Here is a 23,351-nt window from a genome sequence, read left to right as displayed (position 1 = left end):
TGTTCCTGGCCTGATTGTACAAGACTTTATCCCCAACTCTGTAAGCATCCTCTTTGGCCTGATGAAGCTGCCTAAGTTCTGCTGTAAACCATGGTTTGTCGTTGTTAAATGTTAAATAAGTCCTAGCAGGAATGCACATATCCTCACAGAAACTGATATATGATGTTACAGTATCTGTGAGCTCGTCCAGATTGGTGTCTGCAGCTTCAAAAACACTCCAATCAGTGCAGTCAAAGCAGGCTTGTAGTTCCAGCTCTGATTCGTTGGTCCATCTCTTTACAGTCCTTACTACAGGTTTAGCAGATTTTAGTTTCTGTCTGTAGGTTGAAAGAAGATGAACCAGACAGTGATCAGATAGTCCCAAAGCTGCTCTAGGAACAGAGCGATATGCATCCTTTATTGTTGTGTAGCAGTGATCCAGTATATTTCTGTCTCTGGTTGGGCATGTAATGTGCTGTTTGTAATTGGGCAGTTCACATGTGAGGTTTGCTTTGTTAAAATTCCCAAGAATAATAATAACTGAGTCCGGGTATTGTTGTTCCATGTCTGTGATTTGATCAGCCAGCTGTTGCAGAGTGGCATTCAAACACGCGTTTGGCGCAATATATACACTCACCAGAATAAACGAGGAAAACTCCCGCGGCGAGTAGAAAGGCTTACAGTTAATAAAGAGCGCTTCCAAATTAGGACAGCACATCTTCTTTAACGTTGTTACATCTGTACATCAACTTTAATTGATGTAAAAGCATGTTCCACCGCCTCTTGTTTTCCCCTTTTACTCCGCGATGCGATCCGCTCTGAACAGCTGGAAGCCCGGCAGATGTAACACGCTGTCCGGAATGGCTTCACCCAGCCAGGTTTCTGTGAAGCACAAGGCAGCAGAGGTTAAAAAGTCCTTGTTTGTGCGGGTGAGGAGATGTAGTTCATCCGTTTTGTTAGGGAGAAAGCGGAGATTCGCAAGATGAATGCTCAGCAGCGCTGTTCGAAAGCCACGCCGACGGAGCATGACCAGCGTACTTGCTCGTCTCCCTCGCCTGCGTCTCGTAGCGCGTTTAAACAACACAGCCGCACCTCCGACTAAATGTCCAACAAAACGTCCGAATATTCCAAATCCGGGAAAAGATTGAGTGGTATATGCTGTCGAATGTTCAGCAGTTCGTCTCTGGTAAAACTGACTGGAAAAAAAACACTTTTTTGAAGTTCCAAAAGACTGGAACTTCTTGAGGTATCACCCTGGGATGCTTTTTAAACAGTATTGAAGGAGTTCCCATCTATGTTGGGCACTTATTGGCTGCTTTTCTTTATTATTTGGTCCAAGTCATCAATTTAAAAAAAAAAAAAAATTTAAATACATTTTAGTTTTGTAATCAAATAAATTAATATGGTGGCACAATTGTATTTTTGTCTACAAAACTAATTTCAAACATTTAAGCATACGCCTTCAGATCAAAAGATTTTTAAGATCATGAGAAATATTTCAGGCAAGTGTTTCAAACGTTTTGACCGGTAGTGTATATGACTGGAAAAATAGTCTTTTATTCGACTGAAAGTCACAAAATGCAAAACAATGCAGGTGCATTTTGAAATGTTTTAACTAATCATCTTGTAATGAATGTCACTTCAGTTCTACTTTCTGAGAATTAATTATCATATGCAGTAAAAGACAGAACAATATGCAAGCACTGTAAAAGGTTTTGCCACAAACTCAACTGACTGGCTTCTCTCCTGTATGATTTCACATGAGTCTCTTCAGACCTGGTTGATTTTAGTTGAGAGCTGCGGTTGTTCTGTAGGTGTCTTTGCATAGTGCTTGTGTTAGCCGCAGTGTACGGCACTATTTTCTTACAGTGCTTACATATTGGCTGTGTCTCGTTTGGAGGGCTGCGTCCTCCGGAGGTCGCATTTGTCGGCCGCATAGGTCATCGAGGCTGTCGCGTTTCATTTTTTTTTTATTTTTTATTTTTTATTGGGAATACAAAAAAGGTTAACAATTGTATAAATGTAATACATATACATAAAAGACATTGACAATAGATAAAAAATAAGAAAAGAAAAAAAAAAATGAAACGAGACAGCTTCGATGACGTATGCGGCCGATAAATGCGATCTCTGGAGGACGCAGCCTTCCAAACGAGACACAGCCTTTGTACGTGTCTTGTCTGTCACTCTGTCGCCATTTATTGTTTTCACCGGGTACCTAAAATTCTGCCACACAAACGATTTAAAAGTGGCGGGGGCATCTTCTATGCTAATTTCATCCTCACACTCCGTCATGCTGATATCGTGAGACAGCTTTTCACCTCAACGAGAAATATCATCACGTTTTAATATCGTCACACCTCTAATTAGTTAGATTGATTTTATAATAATGTATTAATATAGTTTCATGTTCCCAGCAGCCAATAATTCACTGCACAAAATTATGTTAAATATTGTTGCAAGTAAACTTGTAATTAATGTGGTCTGAGTATTTTGTTTTTTTCCCATAATAGTTTTTATTTATTTTTTTACATTGTGTAATTTTGTCAATGTTGGCATCTGCCTAATTTGGCTACCTTATTCCAAGTAATATATTAAAATTGGACGCACTGCTTTGACGTCAACAATAAAAGATGTATTAAATCATTGGACTTAAATCCTGCCTGTGTAAAGCTTGTGCTTGTGTAAAGCTTGTGCTTGTGTAAAGCTTTGTTAAGACTACAAATAAACAGCATTTTTTTTATAGCTTCCACCCAAAACTTCAGATATTCAGTATCACATCCATCCGCAAAGTTCTATGTTTTTGCCACAGCCACATTTTTACACTTTTCATTGCATGCTTTAGTTTAGAAGATTAATTTGTGTGTTAAACCTGAGATTTTCAGGAAAAAAAAACCCATTAGTCTCAGTATCACAATATGTTGACCAGTATATATGTGTTTGGTAGTAGTGATAACCACGTGTACTTAAAAAGAGGATAATGGATAAACAAAATTCCAGTATGAAATTTTCTGCCATGTATATCTGAATCCTTACACTCAGTAACTTAATGGACTCTTCAAACAGGATACCTTACCCAGCCTTCTTTATGCAAGCCTTTCACTACAGAGTGCTTACAGAAAATAACGCACTATCAACCAAGAAAAGGATCAGTATGATGGGTAAATCGGGATTTTTAAACACTGCATGAAAGATTCCTCTCATTCTTGCCTAAGGGTGCGTGCTGGCAGCTGGCTGTGATTATTGCGCATAGAGAGGCTAGCTGTAAAAATATGAAGAGTGAAGCTGTTTTCTGAGTTTGTGTTGAAAGCCACTCAGAGCTGCACAGCTCCAGGGCTCCCACACACTACACACATATTGGCCTCTCTTAATGTGGAGCCCACTAATCGAACACAGCACCACAGAAATGGCACATGATAACTGGCTACCTTATATTTTCAGTTCACTTGACCAAACTCTTTGAGCGGAAAAGTTTTTAGTAGTATTTCTGTTATTTCAGAATGGTGGTTAAGTTGGGGCTGAATTCAGATACAAGTAAAATGTACTATATAAGGCACCCAGGCCAAATTACTGTACAAGATGAAAATCAGTTAATTTAATTGAAATAGATTCAATTATTTTATCCCTAATGTGAAATATTTCTTGGACATGTGCTGCTGTGCACATAAAACTTAAAACATTGTCAAAACCATAGCAGAAATAAGAGCAGTAAATACCAATAACAGTTAAAACATCTCATAAAATCTTAATGAGTGATATGACTCAATAAAAATACATTATCAAATAGCTTAAAACATAAATATAATACTTTAGAAAAGAGTATACAGACCCATAAAATACCTCAAATAAAAATCCTTCAACAAATGGATATGTCTCCCAAAATATATTCATCTTACATCAGCTTGTTATTTAGTGTTTTAACTGAAAATCCTAAATAGCAAGGTGCAGATGTTAAATGGATATACAAGTATTTCCCTTTCAAGTCAGTCACTTGATGCTGCGTCAGTAGCTGACATTGTGGGAGCTCCTCCTAGGGGTGGTGACCTTGAAACCCAATACCACCACGCCAATTAGATTGGCTGGTGACACTTGGCACTCCGCCCTGTGCTTGCATCATCTGGGGCATATAAGCCGGAGCCCAGCACCACACCATCAGAATATTTCTCTTTCAGGGTCATGTAGACATCTCTTGTGCTCTGAAACCATAAACCAACACTTTGCTCTTCTAATCTGCACCCGGTCAGCGAGTAGACTCTTCTCCCTGCATGCTCCAGTGAAGAAGCGTATCCTTAAAACACTTCCATGTTTTGCAAGTTTGTTTAAAATGTGTTTCTTCTGAGTGTATTAAAAAAACAAACAATTTTAAAGACGGAAATGTTTCACAAGTGTTTACCTTGTGATCTATATATATCCCTCTGAAGGGCATGAGCGCTGTCTTTTAAGCTTGGGCCAAGCTCACACTAAAGCAGCGCTCTTGGGGTCTGACTGTGTTCACTCTGCGCTAGCTGCTCGCTTTCATTGAGAAAGTTGAAGCCGGTCCCCCTCCCTCCCACTTCACTCTTTCTGTGCCTCCCGAGGGACCACATGAAGGAGGTGCGTGAGGACGGAATATAGAGTATGGAGATTATGAGGAGGATGTGCATGGTTCAATCACATTTGATGGAAGATGCTATATTGCTGAAGACCACTGATGCTGAGACTTGGTGACACTCAGTTAATTAGCAGGGTGTTTGTATTTCCCTTTGAGCGGTGGAAAACAAGACTATATCTGCTTCAGGGAGTTGGTCGAGGTTCTTAGTCAGGCAGTCAAGAGACTACAGCTCGAGTGGCCCATACCTGATTTGCCAGAGCGCTCTGAACTGGATGAACGTTTCTTACCGAGCTGGCATAATCGAACACTACATCATCTGGGGCCATTCTTTCTCGAGCTGCAAGGCCAACTGATGAAGACATGTCTCAAATCCCTGGATCGCACCATCCAAGCCATGTAGGTTCACATCCACATTGTCAGCCAAGAAACAATCGCTAGCCTACAGATACATCCTGCCGAGTCATGATAACTCTGTAGCCCAGCCGGTTCCCTCGTGCTCTTCCTCAGGGCATCGTCCAGCCAAGCAGAGTGATGCCACCACTAACCCAGTTCCTTCCGAGTGGTGACAGAGCCGCAGGAGAGGAAACAATCTCAGCGGCCTGGACTCAAGCGGAAGATGGCGCTCCCTGGACATCATCCCAGCGGTAAGGTCCTTCTGGGCAGGCCAAGCATTCCTGATGGTGTGGAATCTATGAAGAAGGGTCGTATACACATGGATGAGTCTACTCCAGCTCAGAAAAAGTCCCAGAACACTTCTCTGTGTCCCCGAAACATTCATCTTGCTCGTCCCGCAGTTACATGCTGGGATTGAGATCAAATATCTGTTTTTGTTGGCTCTGTGGCAAAAGATTGACATGACCAAATAAAGTTTACAAACCTCATTGCAGTTGCTGAAGGCATGAACACATTCACAAAAACGAGCAAATTTTCAGCTTTAAGCGACTGGTTTGTATCAATTGAACTGAAAGATGTATGAATTTTTATGTGCAGAATGTCCCTCAACACAGGTCATTCTTGAGATTCACCTTCGAGGGGACTATATTCTATTCAATGTCCTACCCTTTGGCTTGTCCCTGGCTCTTCACACATTCACAAATTGTGTTGATGTGGTGCTCACTCCGCTGAAGCTGAGCGGTGTCCGTATATTGAATTACCTCAATGATTGGATTCTGATAGCTTAATCAGAGGCACAGGCATGCAAGCACAGAGATCTGTTGCTTGTGCATTTGGAGCAGTTGGGCCTCAGGGTCAACTGGACAAAGAGTGTGTTGGTGCCCAGTCAGCAAGTTTCCTTCCTAGGAATGAAACTCAACTCGGTAGCCATGTCAGCACACCTGACCGGTGAAAGGGTTTAGTTTATGCTCTTACACTTGACAAGATTCAAGCTGGGGAGAACCCTCCCATTGTGTCAGTTCCAGCGAGCGCTGGGCTTGATGGCCACTGCAGCTGCCATTTCCATGCTTGACTTATTACGAACGAGACCTCTTCAGTGCTGGATCAACTCGAGGGTCCCTGGCGACATAGTCACCTTCGCCTCCTAGTGACGCGTCACTGTTTAGCCATGCTAACTATTTGGAGGAAAGTCCAGTTTTATCGTATGGTCATGCCCAATGCTGAATGTGGTGAGCCTCTGGTACTCCATTACACAGTGGCTTGTGTCTCTGTCTTGGCATAGAGCCATATAGTTTATTGGTCCTCGACTGTCCTTCCCATTTTTCAATACAAAGGCATGGTTTTAGCAATGCTTTTTTACTTCCCTGTTGGCTAGTGGGCATTGCCCTATCAGTAGCATGGCGTTATGGTATACGGCTCGCACAGCATAAACTACTGACACACGTAGCTGTGGTGCACCACTGATTTTTTGCTGTTAAGGGACTGGGACATGCACTCTCCTGAAAATCTTGAAATACATGACTCATGTTGTAGAGCAATAATGCAAAGTGAATGAACTTATGAGATGTTCAGCATTCATGATTGGAGATACATAAATATTTTAGAGTTTTTAATTCAACTGCTGTCTTCTTTTCAGTCTTTCTCCTCTGGTTTGTGGAATCAACCTGGTCAGTGGTACAAATGAGCTCCAGTCTGTCTCTGACAAACACAGCTCCTTCTTAAGCCCACATCAAAAACTCAACCAGATGTTTAATGAAGTACCAATAAATCACCAAGGTTTGTAAACTATTCTGTATTACATTCATTAGTGTCTAAAAAAAATTGGTAATGGCATTCTTTATTCTGCTTAGTTTATACTTCCAACTTTTTTCACATATATATATATTTCCGCAAACATTCAAGTTGTTGGCACTAATGGTGGAATATGCATTAACTTTACAAAAAGAGGCAGCGTTAGTCAGCAAAGTAGGTGGACTGAAGTCTGGGGACAAAAACTCCCTTCAACTACTTTTACAGCCTTTTCAGGAAGGCCTTCTCTTGCGGGAACACTTAATGTTTCATAAAGGGGTCCATTGTTGCTGTTAAAGATTTATAGTTGCCTTTGCTTGTTTCCCATTGTCTACGTGGTTGGTTTATAATAACAAGTGGTAATGATTTAAATCTGGATCTTGTAAATCTGTGTTCAGTGACAGCTCAAAAACCACAAAATTAGATAATTTAATCAGATCCATGTGCATGTTAGCCAGGACTTAGGCTGGAGAGACGGTGTTTAGACCCCTCTGTAAACACTATGTGATTTTTAGGATGGTCCAGAAATCCTTTAATTAAATATTTATGTTATTTAATTTAAAACATGTGTACCTTCTATTTTATTGGGATAATAGGGAATTAAGCTACAGATGAATAATTATATCAACTAATATAAAGTGTTGAACAAATAAAACTGCCAACGGAAACTGTTAATGAATTGTTTTTAGCTAATCCTGTTCTACATAATGCCTGTGTCTCTGTCTAGTTTTTCAGGCCACTCTTAATCGAGTAGAGCAGATTTACAGTAATTGTGTCCAAAATGGATTCCCTTTAACCTGTATAAATTCATCTGGTATGTTTATGTCAGTCATCTCCCATTAACTCCTCACCTCCATCTCTGGTCCAACACTGTTGAAATAGGAATTACATTTTATCCAGCATATGTGGCTTTTTGAGTCACAAATACTAAGAAATGTGAATTACTTTGAATCTACATAAAAATATGTTAGACAAACAATATTCTCCAAAAAAAAAAAAAAAGATTCCCTTACATTTATATAACGCTTTTCTAGGCATTCAAAGCACTTTACATAGTAAAGGGGGAATCTCCTCAACCACCACCAATCCACCTGGATGATGCGACGGCAGCCATAGTGCACAAGTATGCTCACCACACACCAGCTATTGGTGGAGAGGAGAAAGTAGAGTTATAGAGCCAATTAATGGATGGTGATTTTTAGGAGGCAATGATTGAGAAGGGCCAATGGGGGATTTTAAATGACCACAGAGAGTCAGGACCTTGGTTTAACATCTCATCCCAAAGATGGTGCCTTTTTACAGTATAGTGTCCATATCACTATACTGGTGTGTTAGGACCCACACAGACCACAGGGTGATCTTCCAGAGGAATTTTGTCCCGTCTAACAAAATTGAACAATTGAAAAGTTTCATATTGAACAATGTTGCTGAAACTCACATCATGCATTGCAGCATAAATAAATTACGCAGTTGATGTTATAGGCTTATTATTGTGCTTTTTGCTGACTTCTTATACTTTTGTTGTTGTTTTTGTCATGAGTTAGTTATTTGTTGTGTGATGATTTTCAGAGCTCCGTATTACATTTTAAGGTCCACGCTGCTGCTAAACACAAATGAAAACATTTTTAGAAGAATATATCAGCTTTGTAGGTCCATACATTGAACTTTGAAGCTACAAAAGACAGCATAAAAGTAGTCCATAATGCTCCAGTGGTAAAATCCATGTCTTCAGAAGCGACCACATAATAGGTGTGGGTGAGAAACAGATAAATATTTAAGTAATTTTTTTACTCTATATCTCCACTAAAGTCACATGTGATGCCTGTTTAGTTTCACTTTCAGATTTGAAAGTTTAAGTGGAGATTTAGAGTAAAAAGGGATTATCAATATATTTCTCAACCACACCTATCATATCACTTCTAAAGACATAGGTTTAACCACTGGAGTCTTATGGATTACTTTTATGCTGCCTTTATGTGCTTTTTGGAGCTTCAAGGTTCTGGCCAACATTCACTTGCATTGTATGGACCTACAGAGCTGAAATATTCTTCTAAAAATCTTTGTTTGCAGTCTGCAAAAAAATGAAAGCCATGTTTCTGGAATGGCATGAGGGTGAGTAAATGATGAGAGAATTTTCATTTTTGTGTATAGACAATGACAATGAATATAGAAATTAAGTAACTATATATATACAGGTGCATCTCAATAAATTAGAATGTCATGGAAAAGTTCATTTATTTCAGTAATTCAACTCAAATTGTGAAACTCGTGTATTAAATAAATTCAATGCACACAGACTGAAGTAGTTTAAGTCTTTGGTTCTTTTAATTGTGATGATTTTGGCTCACATTTAACAAAAACCCGCCAATTCACTATCTCAACAAATTAGAATACATCATAAGACCAATAAAAAAAAACATTTTTAGTGAATTGTTGGCCTTCTGGAAAGTATGTTCATTTACTGTATATGTACTCAATACTTGGTAGGGGCTCCTATTTCTTTAATTACTGCCTCAATTCGGCGTAGCATGGAGGTGATCAGTTTGTGGCACTGCTGAGGTGGTATGGAAGCCCAGGTTTCTTTGACAGTGGCCTTCAGCTCATCTGCATTTTTTGGTCTCCTGTTTCTCATTTTCCTCTTGACAAGGTTCAGGTCTGGTGAGTTTGCTGGCCAGTCAAGCACACCAACACCATGGTCATTTAACCAACTTTTGGTGCTTTTGGCAGTGTGGGCAGGTGCCAAATCCTGCTGGAAAATGAAATCAGCATCTTTAAAAAGCTGGTCAGCAGAAGGAAGCATGAAGTGCTCCAAAATGTCTTGGTAAACGGGTGCAGTGACTTTGGTTTTCAAAAAACACAATGGACCAACACCAGCAGATGACATTGCAAACCAAATCATCACAGACTGTGGAAACTTAACACTGGACTTCAAGCAACTTGGGCTATGAGCTTCTCCACCCTTCCTCCAGACTCTAGGACCTTGGTTTCCAAATGAAATACAAAACTTGCTCTCATCTGAAAAGAGGACTTTGGACCACTGGGCAACAGTCCAGTTCTTCTTCTCCTTAGCCCAGGTAAGACGCCTCTGACGTTGTCTGTGGTTCGGGAGTGGCTTAACAAGAGGAATATGACAACTGTAGCCAAATTCCTTGACACGTCTGTTTGTGGTGGCTCTTGATGCCTTGACCCCAGCCTCAGTCCATTCCTTTTGAAGTTCACCCAAATTCTTGAATCGATTTTGCTTGACAATCCTCATAAGGCTGCGGTTCTCTCGGTTGTGCATCTTTTTCTTCCACACTTTTTCCTTCCACTCAACTTTCTGTTAACATGCTTGGATACAGCACTCTGTGAACAGCCAGCTTCTTTGGCAATGAATGTCTGTGGCTTACCCTCCTTGTGAAGGGTGTCAATGATTGTCTTCTAGACAACTGTCAGATCAGCAGTCTTCCCCATGATTGTGTAGCCTAGTGAACCAAACTGAGAGACCATTTTGAAGGCTCAGGAAACCTTTGCAGGTGTTTTGAGTTGATTAGCTGATTAGCATGTCACCATATTCTAATTTTTTGAGATAGTGAATTGGTGGGTTTTTGTTAAATGTGAGCCAAAATCATCACAATTAAAAGAACCAAAGACTTAAACTACTTCAGTCTATGTGCATTGAATTTATTTAATACACGAGTTTCACAATTTGAGTTGAATTACTGAAATAAATGAACTTTTCCATGACATTCTAATTTATTGAGATGCACCTGTATATATATATATATATATATATATATATATATATATATATATGGCAAATTATATTAGCATGTACATTATATATATTGAACTTAAATTGCCCAATTAAATTATAGAGTCAGTAAATAAAGAAAATGGCAGAATACTTACAGTCTGCTGCTTGTGCTATTACACATAATTCCTCATTTCAAATTGAACCCTCCTAGTTTTCATTGATGCAAAATCATCAATGACTTCGTCAAATCTGCCCAGCAATCACATGGTTGATGCTTATTTTTTCAAGACCAATGAGTCGATCCTGTGTCACAGTGTACCTATACTGTTGATTATGGTTATCTTATGTTTGTTCAGAATGTAAGAATGCATTATGAACATATATAATCCTAACCATTTAGAGCCTTTTAGGCTGAATAGCCTGTCAGGAACATCGGGGCACCTTTCCCCCACTGCGATCTTGCGAGCTCTGTGCGGGGCCGGTTGGCATGATTTGGAACACCTCTCTCCCATCGTTATCTTGTGAACTTGGGGTGGGGTGGCACGATTTGGGGCACCTTTCACCCATCACGAGCCAGGGGCGGGGTGGCACAATTCGGGGCACCTTTCTCCCATCGCGATCTTGCGAGCTCTGTGCAGGGGCGATCGATCATGCCTCCCCAGTGAGCACTGCCGCCCTAGGCGCCTGCCTATATCGCCTATGCCAGGATCCGCTACTGAATATAGCCTATGCATAAATGAAATGGTGACAAAATAAAATTTCTTGTATTACTTTTTGATAATTGGCTGAACAAGAAATCTGTAGTTGCTTTGACAATAATATCTTGAGTGAACAATACATTTTGGTTTAAGTGAACAAAATTGGCAAAACAGAGCAGTAAGTGTATTGAGGACATATATTAAGATTATTATTATAATTATTTACTTATGGTTCATTATTAGGAGCTCATAAATCTCGATGTTTTTTTAATTTTTTTAATTTTTATTATTATTATTTTACTTGTACTTCTCTCAACAAAACCTAGTACATTCTACAACTTTTTTCTTTGTAAACAGGCCACTGCTTAACCCAGGACGCACAGCCAGGGAATGGGAATCACCCTGCTACATGTCCTGTTCCTGTTGGGATCCATGACCACAGCCTCAGTCAGATCCACTCTCTGTACACTCAGACGTGAGACACCTTTAGGCTATTGCGCCTGAGAGCAGGTTATGTGGAGGAATGATTTGAAAACTGGAGGGGACACATTAAGACATGGGTGATTAAGGAAATGGAATTCTGGATGAAGATTCTCCGATTACAACAGCACTGTGTGAGAAAAACTGTGCTTGGGCAATAATCCTCTCAAAGATTCCTCAAGCATCGAGTCAGAGATAAGACTGTCTCCTTTAATGACAGCTGTACTCTCGAAAGAGAAATTCCCCAGCTTTGGCACTGATGATGACCTTCCACCCTTATTTTTTTATTCTAAATAGACACTGTTGTTTGTGTTTAGTGTGGCTAGAGAATGGGACTGAGAAGAGATACTGTTTACATTGAGTTTGTAACATGACAGAATTCTTAAAATAATATGTTTGTTGTATTTCTTAGCAACATCGCATTATGTAACATTTTGTCTTCTTTCTGAAATAAATCCATGAGGAAAGAGAGCATGCCACCGTTGCTTTTTGTTTCTTTTATTTTGCTTTCTAGTTCAGTGTTAATATTGAAAAACCAAGAGCTATTTGAATGAACATTCACAGATTGTTTCACTGTGCAGGTTTATGGAAGAGCTTGCAAAACCATGAACTATTACTGGTAGAATGCTGCCACCTTGAGGTTAAATTGAATATAACTCTTGAAAATCTTGTCATCTTTAAGAGCCAGCCCTTTTGGTGATGATATTATTCTAAAACTGATTTTCAGCTTTTGAAGCAACATTTTCTTCATTTTTCAAATTGTTTAGAATATGATCAGAATTTGTGGACTATTCCTCAACAATTTTAACATGCATTCCTTCTGGGTAACAAACCCATTTTCATCATTTTGCAAGCACATGATGCATATAAGATGGCAATAACATGGTTTATTATAAAGGGACGACTTTGAGTAAAGCGATAGAAAGCTTTTTCTTGGTCACACTTCATCCTGGTGGTCATTTTGATCAAATTTTCCAACATGGTGCAACATGTGAAGGCTGCACACACACTAAGAAATTTACTGTAAAATTTACTGTAGGTTACTGGCAATTTTTGTTGCCAGTAAGATTGTAAATAAACAAGAGAACTGTAAATCATTCATTACAATTGTAATGTAAAAACACATACTAGTACTGTAAAATTACAGCAGATATGTGAGACTGAAGTAACAAGATTAACTGTGATTCTACAGTACTTCTGTGATTTAGCAGTTCTGTGCTGTAGAATTACAATGATTAACCAGTGATGTGGGTACCCAGCATGCATTGCTGCATATGTTCAGTGTTTTTCCTTTTATCTGAAAATTATTTTTGTTAATTGTCACCATTGATGAGATTTGAGATCCCAAATGTTGATGTCAGCGGGTGACTAATTGATTCCATTTACCAGAGTTGTTATATATTAAAAAATGATGTGATTTGCCTCCAAAACAATTCTCAGTATTAATAATTCTGTTACCTATAAGTCAGAATTTATCATCTTTTCACATATCTTTAACATTATATGTAAGAATCACAAAAGAAGTATTGATTGGGAGTTACAAACCTACTATATTCTCCCTTATACTATAGAACTAACAAATGTTTTCACTTGAAACATTTTGGTAATGGCTGGGAGGAAGTTATTAATAAAGGTCTTAAGTCACAACCTAGAGAAAAACACTATCACCATAATGGTGACTTCAAACAAGAAACATTTATTGTCAAATAACATTAAATAGAGCTAAAACTTCAACCTCTAACATTTATTCATTTGTCATAATAATAATAATAATAATAATAATAAAATAAAAAAAAAAGTAGCAGTACATCCAGGGAACACATTATACCAGGTGTTCCCAGGATTCAAACCCATGACTTCTAACAAGAATTGTTAGTGTAATGCACTAGCTGTTGTTGTATTTTGTTTTGTCCTATCATCCAATGGACAATCTGAAAAATTTTGTTTTTATAAAGAACATAATTTTTTTAGGAGAGAAAATATCCTGGCAATATTAAACAGTATGTCAACAATTATAGGTTTATTGGGATGTAATAGTTCACAGGTTAGTTCTGTGCTATCCCAACATTTAGACAGAAAAATCCCTAGTGCAGTGCTGGTGGTACTGTTTTGTTTTCAAATAAACTGTTCTTTTTCTAAAATTTTGCCATAAATTCTTCAATTAACTCTCAAGACCGGACACCTTCCAGAATTAATAGCAAAATACAATAACAGACTGTAATTTATAAAATACAGGATATTATTGCAAAAAGTTACTGTAAACTTACAGCAGTTTGTTACAGTGGAGATTTGCTTTAGAGAACTGCCTTCTAAAAAGCTATTTTTATGTAAAGTCATAATGTTGTATTTATCATTTGTATGTTCTGAAGAATTGTTTACATGTGTTTGTTGTCTAGAAGCAACAATGTGCAACAGTGGAATGGTTATAGCTCACCTGTGCAGTGATGTCACACATGCACTATAGAAAATATTGCAGTTGTCACATGTTATTTATTTATTTATTTATTTATTTTTATAAACTATCTACCTTTTTCAGTATTTACTTAACATTTAAGTTAAATTTAGGTTAAAAGTTACCTAGGAGACAATTCTATTACATTGTGTCATACAGCAGAAGTCAAAATTATTAAACAGCAATTACTAGCAAATTATGTTGCGCCATCAATATTCAATAAAAAGAAAATAATTTGTTTTAATACATCTTAATACATTTTGTGACCAGAAAAAAAGCTAATTTTCCTTAAGGTGTGCCTTTAGCCCCGTTGTACCCAAAGCAAACGATGAAAGTCTGCACTGCCAGGTAAGCTCCCTTTTCTCGCTGTGTTCTGTCACACCGTTTCCTTCTGCATCCGCCAACACTCTCTCAAACACACAGGCACAGGAAGCAGAACTTCCACATTCCAGTCTGTGTTGTATGGAGCAGGGCACACCCATCCATGGCACATATAGTACAGTAGAGTGACGCCACAGAGCTGCTGCTGCTGCTCTCAGTGCTTTTGTGTTTCATGTAAATGACAGCTCTATCACAGGAGCAACAGCTCACAATAACGATGACACCTGAAGGTAAGCCTCACATTTCCATACTATTTGCTACACTAGTTTGCCTCTAAATACACCCATGAAGTTGCCGGAGTAAATTTTATTAAAGTTAAAAAAAAAAAAAAAAAAAAAAAAAAAATTATCAATATAATAATACATTTCTGAATTCAGTACAAAATAGATTGTGTTGTAAACGTTTTATTTATTTCATCCGTGTTAAACAGACCCATTGCGAACTTGCGCGAGTAAAATAAAAGCTCCGTTATCTCAGAGGAAATTGGCGGATTGGGTGTAACAGCGCGCATTGTTCTTGCATGAGAACATGTGGGATAAGTTTGAATATACCCATCGCTTTAATGCATTCGTTCTCACATTAGGAGGGTAACTTTTATTCAGTATGCATGTAACATGCCACCCTTGCCTTACCGTTTTAGCTGCTCTAAACGCACTTTTACCTTTAACCTCACAATATTGATCCTCATTGCAAAATACACGGATAACTCAATCAGAATGTCGTGATTTTAAAGAAAATCTGTTGACATGTTTATTTATTCCAGAGCAATATAAAGTAGCCTAGGCTGTCTGATTGTGGTTGCCCTAAGTATTTACTAATTTGTCAGAAATTGTGTTCTCATATAGGACAGCACTGATGACTGGTCCATTTACATCCACTCTTACATAAATAATAATAATAATAATAATAATAATAAACTCAGCTGCTATGGCATTGTTACTGTAGAGTAGAATTAAATGCTTACTTATGGGAACATAAAGACTGGATTGGTTCAATAATGTTTCGTTTGAACCAGTTGGTTAGGGTATAGAAAATGTCATATATGCGTCTTTGAGATGTCCTCACTAATATAGTGAAACAAACGTGTGTTTGTGTGTGTTTGTGCACTTATCTACTTGGCTCAAAATTTGGGCTCTTGTTTTGTTAGGACTTGCTTTGAGTCAATGCCAAGAGGTAATTTAAGCCAAGATTTTTTCCCCTCAAATAGCATTAAGTGCTTAAAATAAAGAATTTAGAGCACATTATGAAGGACTTTTTCTGAGTTTGGACATCTTAGATTAAATCTCTAAATGGAACTGCTCAATTACCTGCCATTGATTTTATTATAATATTAGCTAACTATCCGATTGTTTGTATTAACTACTCACATCTGGATTTATGACATATTCTGTACTTGTACAGATGAAATACCCAAATGGTTACAGTTATAGTTATTCTTAGGCTGGTGGTGTTGTAAACAAACACCTGTTGATAATATCTATAGTGAAACGAGTGTTTCAGCAGTACTGAATGCAGGGTTGGCATGGTTCCTCACGCCTCGTTCCTAGTGTGGATCCTCCGTGTTGTCAGGGGATTTGCACATTCCACTCCCATTGTTTACACCAGGAAAGTCTGATTCCAGTGTTATATTGCTGGGGTAAAGAAAACATGTGCAGTCCTCTGCACAGCTGGAAAAAAAAAGATATAGGAACAAAGTTCTCCTAAAGTCAACAAAATTTGTTTTTGTTTTTTTCTGAAATTAATCGACAAATTACTAAAAATCATTTTCCAATAATATAAAAAAAATAATAAAAGTATCAATTTTACTAATAAAGGTAAAATGGATGAACTTCTAATTGTTGTACAGGCAGTGATGACTGTCAATAATCAGTGCATGCATAAATTCAATGTTTTCATGGCTTAAGAAATTATATTATATACTTCTCTTTACTATACACAAACAGTATAGCACTAGCTGATGGAGACTCATTGTCTTGCACCTCAGCCATCAAAGGATATGCTTGTTATAAATTTGTTCAGTTACCAACCAACCGTGAGCAACATGGTTGCAAGATTGGACTCCTGATCCCAGACTCACCTCATCACCATGTCAACTCTCATACGAATGACAACAGTGCCGAGGCCTCAGCAGTGTTGCTAAGCACACAGGATCTTTAGCTCTCTGCTCAACCTGAGCAAGGTGATCCCTGGAGATCAACCTAGAACATAACAGAAAGAGAGAATACATTAGCATGCATGAGACATTCAGTATATTCAGCTCTTCAGATACATATGTAGAATAAGATGCAGTATGACATCTGTGAAGTGTGTACTTTTTTCATTGTTAAGTACTTTCTCCTGTAAGCCATTTGTTGATTGACTTACTGAAAATTGTAAATACTATGGCCCTTACAAAATATTGATTTGTTTGTTAGAGCAATCTGACGTTAATTTCTGGCCCAACCAATGGTGTGAGCTTGGGGCGGAGCTACCTGTTTGTACAAATGGAAATGGAAAAATAGGGGCAGGACAGAAAGGGGTGGGCTAATCAGCCAAGGAGAAAGACACACAACACAAATGTACACACAGCAGCTGCGTGTGACTCTCTCTCTCTCGAACTGCCACGACCCACTGCACTTATCCCTCTCCTCGTCTGATTAGTCCGATTGGGGGCTGGGCATGTGTAGTCACGGCCCGGCCCTGCCCTCCTCCTCATCACATTCACATTTTATAATAATCACAGCTATGAAATAGCACAAATGGAAGTACGGGAATTGGTAGTGACCAAAAATGTTAAATCAAAACATTCAAAAAGTATACAAATAATTAAATGTATCTTATATTTGAGCTGCTTCATAGTTTCCACCCTTTGCTTAAATTACAGCTTGACATTCTTTCAGCCAGCTTCATGAGGTATCCACCTGAGATGTTTTGAAGGAGATCCTATGTTTGCACTTGATGGCCACTTTTCCTTCACTGTCCAACTCCATCCATTAATTTTGTACAAAACTAATTTCAAGCATCTAAAGGTGCACTAAGTAAGTTTTTTATTATTAAAAAAGTTTTACACATAAAGACCTGAATAGCATTTTGAGAAATATGTTGAAAATGATGTACACTCACATGAGATGAAGACTCCATTCATATCAGTAATTTAAAAAAAAAAAGCCGTTTAATTTTAAGTGGATCGGGTCACCCCCTCATGGGCACTGCCATGTTTACAGCACATGACACTAGCTGGGTTTCCATCCACGTATTGTTATGCGCATTTTGGGATATTGCATAAAAACTACTGGATGGAAACACCAAGATGCTAATAAAATCTCCAAATGTGCATAAAAAACGTACGCTCACTTTAGGTGGATACATTTTTTATTTGATGAGAAGAAATGTGCATAAACTATGATGGAAACCAGAGGTGGAAAGTAATGAATTACAACTACTTTGTTACAGTGCTTGAGTACACTTTTTACATTTTTCTACTTTTTAAAGTATAAATAAATAATAGTACTTTTACTTGAGTTGATTAAAAATGAAGTATTCAACTTTGCTACAGTTATCTTTCACCACAATTACAAATTATAAAAAAAGACATAATGTTTCTGATTTTTTTGGAATTTTTTTGGGAAGAAGAAATCGTCAAGTTATAAGCACTGTTTATATACTAAAATGCACTGCGCTTAGCACAATGGAAGCCTGCAGGGCACAGCATCATGAGCACAGCAGCTTGCAGAAACTGCCGCCGGTGTCCTCTCTTCTCTAGCTTCTCCAAGACTTCCTCTCCTGTCACTATACAAGAACTGTACTACTCTGATTTTTCTGCATATTTCAATTTATTCGGGAAAGGAGCCATTCATTCAGGTATGAGGGAACAGTCTGAACATATTTATCCACTGATCAAACTTCACTTGTTTTTAAGGTAGGCAATGTTTTAACTGAGTCAAACATTAACACAGTGTAGTTTGACATACAGTATATGTGGGGATATCTTGTTTACTTGCTACTATATGTCTAAAAAAAACTTTTTAAGGGGCCTTTTGTGCCAATTTTTAAAACCAAAATTTGACTTGCAAGTGTAAAGCAACTTGTAAGAACTCAATACCTCAGCAAATGGGGAAAAAACCCACTATATTGTGATTTCCGCATAGTAGCGCAACCACTTTCAATTGTTCTAATAATACGAAAATGGTCTTGAATACCAAATTAGCATTTTAGAATGCTTTTGAAAGGAATAGGTGACAGTTTATGTTTGCCATCATGGATAAAGAAAAAATTAAATAAATACCACTTAAAATAATTATTTCAAACCGTAATAATAAATTGCAATTAATGATTTTGGCAGTATTATTTATCAATTTAATGCATCCTTGGTGAAAGGAAGCATCAATTTCTTTCAAGAACAAAAATGTCTTTGTGTTCTAAAAATGGAAGCGTATATACTATATATAATATAATTTTCATAAAGTAACTTTTTATGAAATTACTTGAGTAGTTTTTTGGCAAACTACTTATTTACTCTTACTTGAGTCATAATATTTCTCAGTACATCAACTTGTACTCAAGTGAATTATTTCTTCAGTAGCAGTACTTTTACTTAGTAAAAAAAATCATTACTCTTTCCACCACTGATGGAAACACATTTACCGAATAAACTGCTATTGGATTTATTATGAATATAAGGCGCGCATCAAAAAAGTAATGTGACTGAATAATTCATTCATAACTGGACTAACCAGTGGACCAATCATCGCATCTGAAATGTTGCTCTGGTCATCCTGAAATAACTGTGTCTAGAAAATCCAAAGGCTGCAAAGAGTTTGCTGAGCAAATAAGTCGAATAGACTAAAAGTAACAAAACAAAAGATAAACAAACATCTTCGGTGTAAAGTGGCAGCGTTTAATAAACAAATTTCCAGTCTCCAGGACGACAGGTGTCAGTATAGAGTCCAAAACCACAAGTACTACTGGCCTGGGACCAGTGGGACGAGTGAGAGCTAGTTAAAATCTTACTGAGTGCACCTTTAAGCATCTTTAGATCAAAAGGTTTAAGATCATGAAAAGCATACATTTAGTCAAAAGTGTCCATTGTCCAAGCTTTTGACTGGTATTGTAGCATAGTAATGATAAATGTAAAGTTTTATCTAATCCTAGGGTTTTTCTCTCGTAGGACTTGCCTTATTTTGGGGATTGTTCACTCTCCACATGATCCTTGTCACTGAAGGAAGCTCTGAGGGATGTGGGTGTCCGGCAGCCACCATTTTAACTCAATTTCCCTCAAATATACCCAATGACACATGCTGCTTGAACTTTTCAGGATCCACGTTCAACCAGGTGCATTGGGCGTTTTTTTTGTCACATACACTCCTGCAAGTTTTGGACCTGACTAACTGTAATATCAGCCACATTGATCACAGTGAAGTTAGAGAGAAATCATTGACTTCATTGAGAGAGCTATATCTTAGCCAGAACAGATTGTCATCTCTTCCAGCTGATTTCCTCTCCAAAGCCTATAGTCTGGAAATGCTGGACCTGGGAATGAATTATCTGACGCATCTACCCAAGCGATTTCTGCAGAACTCTGAAAATCTGCGGGTGTTGATTCTTAGATGGAACCGGCTGAGCTCTCTCCCAGGCTCGGTCTTTAAGCCTTCGCTACAACATCTGGAGCTCTTTGAAAACCCCTGGGCTTGCACATGCACACTGTGGGAGGGGCTCCAGGGTGGTCGACATGATAACTCCAGCGGTTTTCAGGGGCTTGTTGGTAATCTGACCTGTGCCTCTCCTCAAAATCTTGCAGGACGGATGGTATGGTCTTTGCAGACCAGGGACGTGTGCCACTTAGCCAACCTGACTGCTCTCTTCATTATTCTTCCCCTTCTCCTGCTCCTCAGTCTGGTGCTCTGCTGGTGCTGTGGCAGGAAGAAGAAAAGGAAAGAGACCTCATCATTTAGCCCAGCTCGCAAAAGGTCTAGCAACTCACAGTGCAATGGACGGTGGCCACATGCCAAACTGCCCACTGGACAGTCACCAGCATCTGTAGACAATGGAAAAGAGGTCATACTGAGGAACCAGCTGATGCTTCAGCCCTCATCCACCCTGCTAGACAGTACTCGGGACATCTATGAGGAAGTGGAGATTAAACTGGGCTCTGTGGACTCGCTGGCCCATCCATCGTCCACTTGCTCCACTGAAGGGACTGCAGTCAAGCAGGACCTGGACGCAGTTAGTGTGAGTGATGTGATGAAGGACTCAGCTGATCGGGAGAAAGCTTACCTGATCCAGTCCACTGAATACTACAGTTTAGTACCAGGGATTGAAATTGATGACTCTGACCATGGAGAGTATGAGAGTGTCGACCTCTCATAACATTAAAAGAACACCCTCATTGTGTGCATAGTGGAGAAACTCACAAAAATTCTATCAAGTACAGTGGATTTTTGCACCGATGCTATTGTATTGGACCACTGGCTATCATGTTTTGCCTTTGGTTGCAATTATTGAATTACTGTACTGATAATGTGTCAAACCTGACTAATCACACTGTGAATTCGGCAACAGTAGGTAGAACGTTTTGCAACTGAAATTGGTCTGTGCTGACTGAAATTCATATCAAACCTCCAAGTGGCTGAAGCTGAAAAATTTGTTGAACAGATAAGCACGTGTGAGCTGCAATTTCCAGGTGAAATATACACAGAGTGGTGCAACAGCAAGTAGTTTTTTTAGTTGTAAATAATGTAATAAATCAACAGGAATGCATATTTTATTAACCGTACCCCCTAACCCAAACTCCAACCCTAAACATAACCGCAAAATGTAATTATGTAAAAATGTAATTTTAGAGGGAAATTGCAACATCCATATAACGCTCACCATTGTTTATGCAAACATGATTACTTCCTGGTTCACTCGGGACCAGAAACCATTGCTCTGAGGCTGCTTGGCAACACGCTATCAGTAGCACTAGATGGAAATGTGATCACTTTTGAATTTATACAGAAATTTCTAATGGGAAATGGTGCTTGTCAGTAATTCAGCTGAATGGTGTTGCTTTCAGGGCACATAAACATTCAGAAGCAACGTGTCGATTTCCCATGTGATCATGTTTGTCAAACAGAGCTGTTTGTAGACTCAATCAGTCTGTTGTCAAGATAAGCTATCATATAGCTGTCATCTGGATATTTTCATTATATTGATATACACACATATATATATATATATATGTGTCCTCTTGTATAATTTTATGCTTTATAGTTTTTAAGCTTTATTATTAGCATTACTGTATTATTAATTACTTTTTTTACTTTATTTTATTAATTTATTATTATTAACAATATTACTTCATGTTTCACATTCAGCTAACGTGCATTATATGTATTTGGTGTTGCATAAAACTGATATCATATTATGTAAGAGAACAGTAATTAGCTGTTTATTTGCGTTCGTAGTAAAATACTAAAGCATGAAAACATTCAATAGAACCACAGCCCAGCCTCTGGTCCTTATCATAAGTAAGCAAATGTGTCATGGTAACCATAATTAAACCCAGTACTAAAATGTAGTTTTGAGGTATGATGAGCTAACATAACTCTCCCATTGAGAAATACGGAGGGTTTATATTTATGAAGCTATATAAATGTATATGAGAACAATGATCATTGAGTTGATAAGATCTGACAAGTATGAATGTTGGTCACTGCCACATCTTTTACTGCTGAACTTGCTGAACTCAGAAATTGAACATTTGTTTGGTCTACAACCAAGTATATCATTTTGGCCCTGATAATAATTAATTTGCTCTTATATTACAAATAGTAAAATCATTTTTAAGAAACAGCTATAATCACATGAAGTGACTTACAGAAAAGATCAGACTGACTCAGCGAGCAAAATTTAACATTAGCATATTTCAGTGGAAAGGCTGAATAGCAAAAGAGGTCAAGGAGCCTTTTTTTTACCTGCCAAAACCTATCACTAAACAACATAATAATAACAACTAAATAATCTGTACTATATCATGTGAGAATTTGGCATTTTTTTTCCTCTTTTTTAAAACAGTTTTTATGTTCCCGGTCATTCTATAAATAAAATGGAAGAATAAATATTGTCCAATACTTAACAAGTTTGGCAACAGATAAGAATGTCTCAGGGGTGATGACCAAACAACATATGGTTGTTGTTTTTGTTTTTTTAACTTTGGTCACTTTCATGTCCCTGGAGTTGATTTTAAATTAAATGAACAGATTTGAGCTTTTTCTTTATCTTATGAAAAAAAGTCTCAGTAAAATTGAATGGGAAACTTCTTACCAGGCCATCATCCTATATTTACTTTTCAAATGCTTTTTATGTACACGTTTTACTGTTTTAGCTTTGTTTTATGTACACATTTTTACTGTTTTAGCCTTGTTTCCAGACCCAGACTTTCAATATTTAACTATAAAATCCATTGTAAAATACAAATGATATTGATGATATTGTTAGCAGACAAATAAAACAAACTGATGGGAGAGTGAAAATGTTTTAATGAGACTTTACATTCCAGAAGTCCACAATGGTAAAAGTGCCTGAAGTTGAAGAAATACCACCAATATATGCAATCTGTAACAAAACACACAGTTTTGAATTTTGGTAACACTGTTACACTGGAGAATAATTTCTATATGAACTTTATTTGAGGTTTCACGATATTAATCGAGAATGATGAAAATGAGAAATTATGTTTCATTTTTTTGACTTCAAATAATTGTTTGGATAAACATTCATGTTTTTAAGACCTATGTTTAGTTCTTTTAGTCTTAATTATAATATCCTTCTTGAAGTATCTGATACATTCTAATGCATATGCAACACATTACATTCAAAATGTAAAACTCTATA

General features: G+C 37.8%; 2 protein-coding genes across 6 annotated transcripts in view; both read left to right on the top strand.

Moving 5' to 3' along the window:
- The window catches only part of LOC127442292 (zinc finger protein GLIS1-like), a 55,816-nt gene extending 42,690 nt beyond the window's left edge, over positions 1–13,126 (top strand). For 3 of the 5 annotated variants that reach the window (XM_051700207.1, XM_051700205.1, XM_051700208.1), the window contains 2 exons: positions 6,600–6,739; positions 11,543–13,112. In XM_051700207.1, coding sequence (XP_051556167.1) covers positions 6,600–6,739; positions 11,543–11,664 — 262 coding nt within the window. In that variant the 3' untranslated portion in view covers positions 11,665–13,112. Of the gene's footprint in view, positions 1–6,599; positions 6,740–11,542 lie in introns of all 5 variants that reach the window. The other 2 variants (XM_051700204.1, XM_051700206.1) reach the window with 2 other exon arrangements.
- A 1,319-nt stretch (positions 13,127–14,445) lies between these two features.
- On the top strand, positions 14,446–23,245 carry LOC127442297 (uncharacterized). The gene is made up of 2 exons (XM_051700216.1): positions 14,446–14,728; positions 19,645–23,245. Exons 1-2 carry the CDS (start codon positions 14,677–14,679, stop codon positions 20,841–20,843), a joined length of 1,251 nt encoding a protein of 416 aa, XP_051556176.1. The 5' UTR covers positions 14,446–14,676; the 3' UTR covers positions 20,844–23,245.
- Positions 23,246–23,351: the final 106 nt, after the last annotated feature.

This window comes from Myxocyprinus asiaticus, chromosome 6, assembly GCF_019703515.2.
Source record: "Myxocyprinus asiaticus isolate MX2 ecotype Aquarium Trade chromosome 6, UBuf_Myxa_2, whole genome shotgun sequence".
NCBI lineage: Eukaryota > Metazoa > Chordata > Actinopteri > Cypriniformes > Catostomidae > Myxocyprinus > Myxocyprinus asiaticus.
The sequence above is the reverse complement of the archived record's forward strand: the minus strand, read 5'-3'. Positions and strand labels throughout refer to the sequence as shown.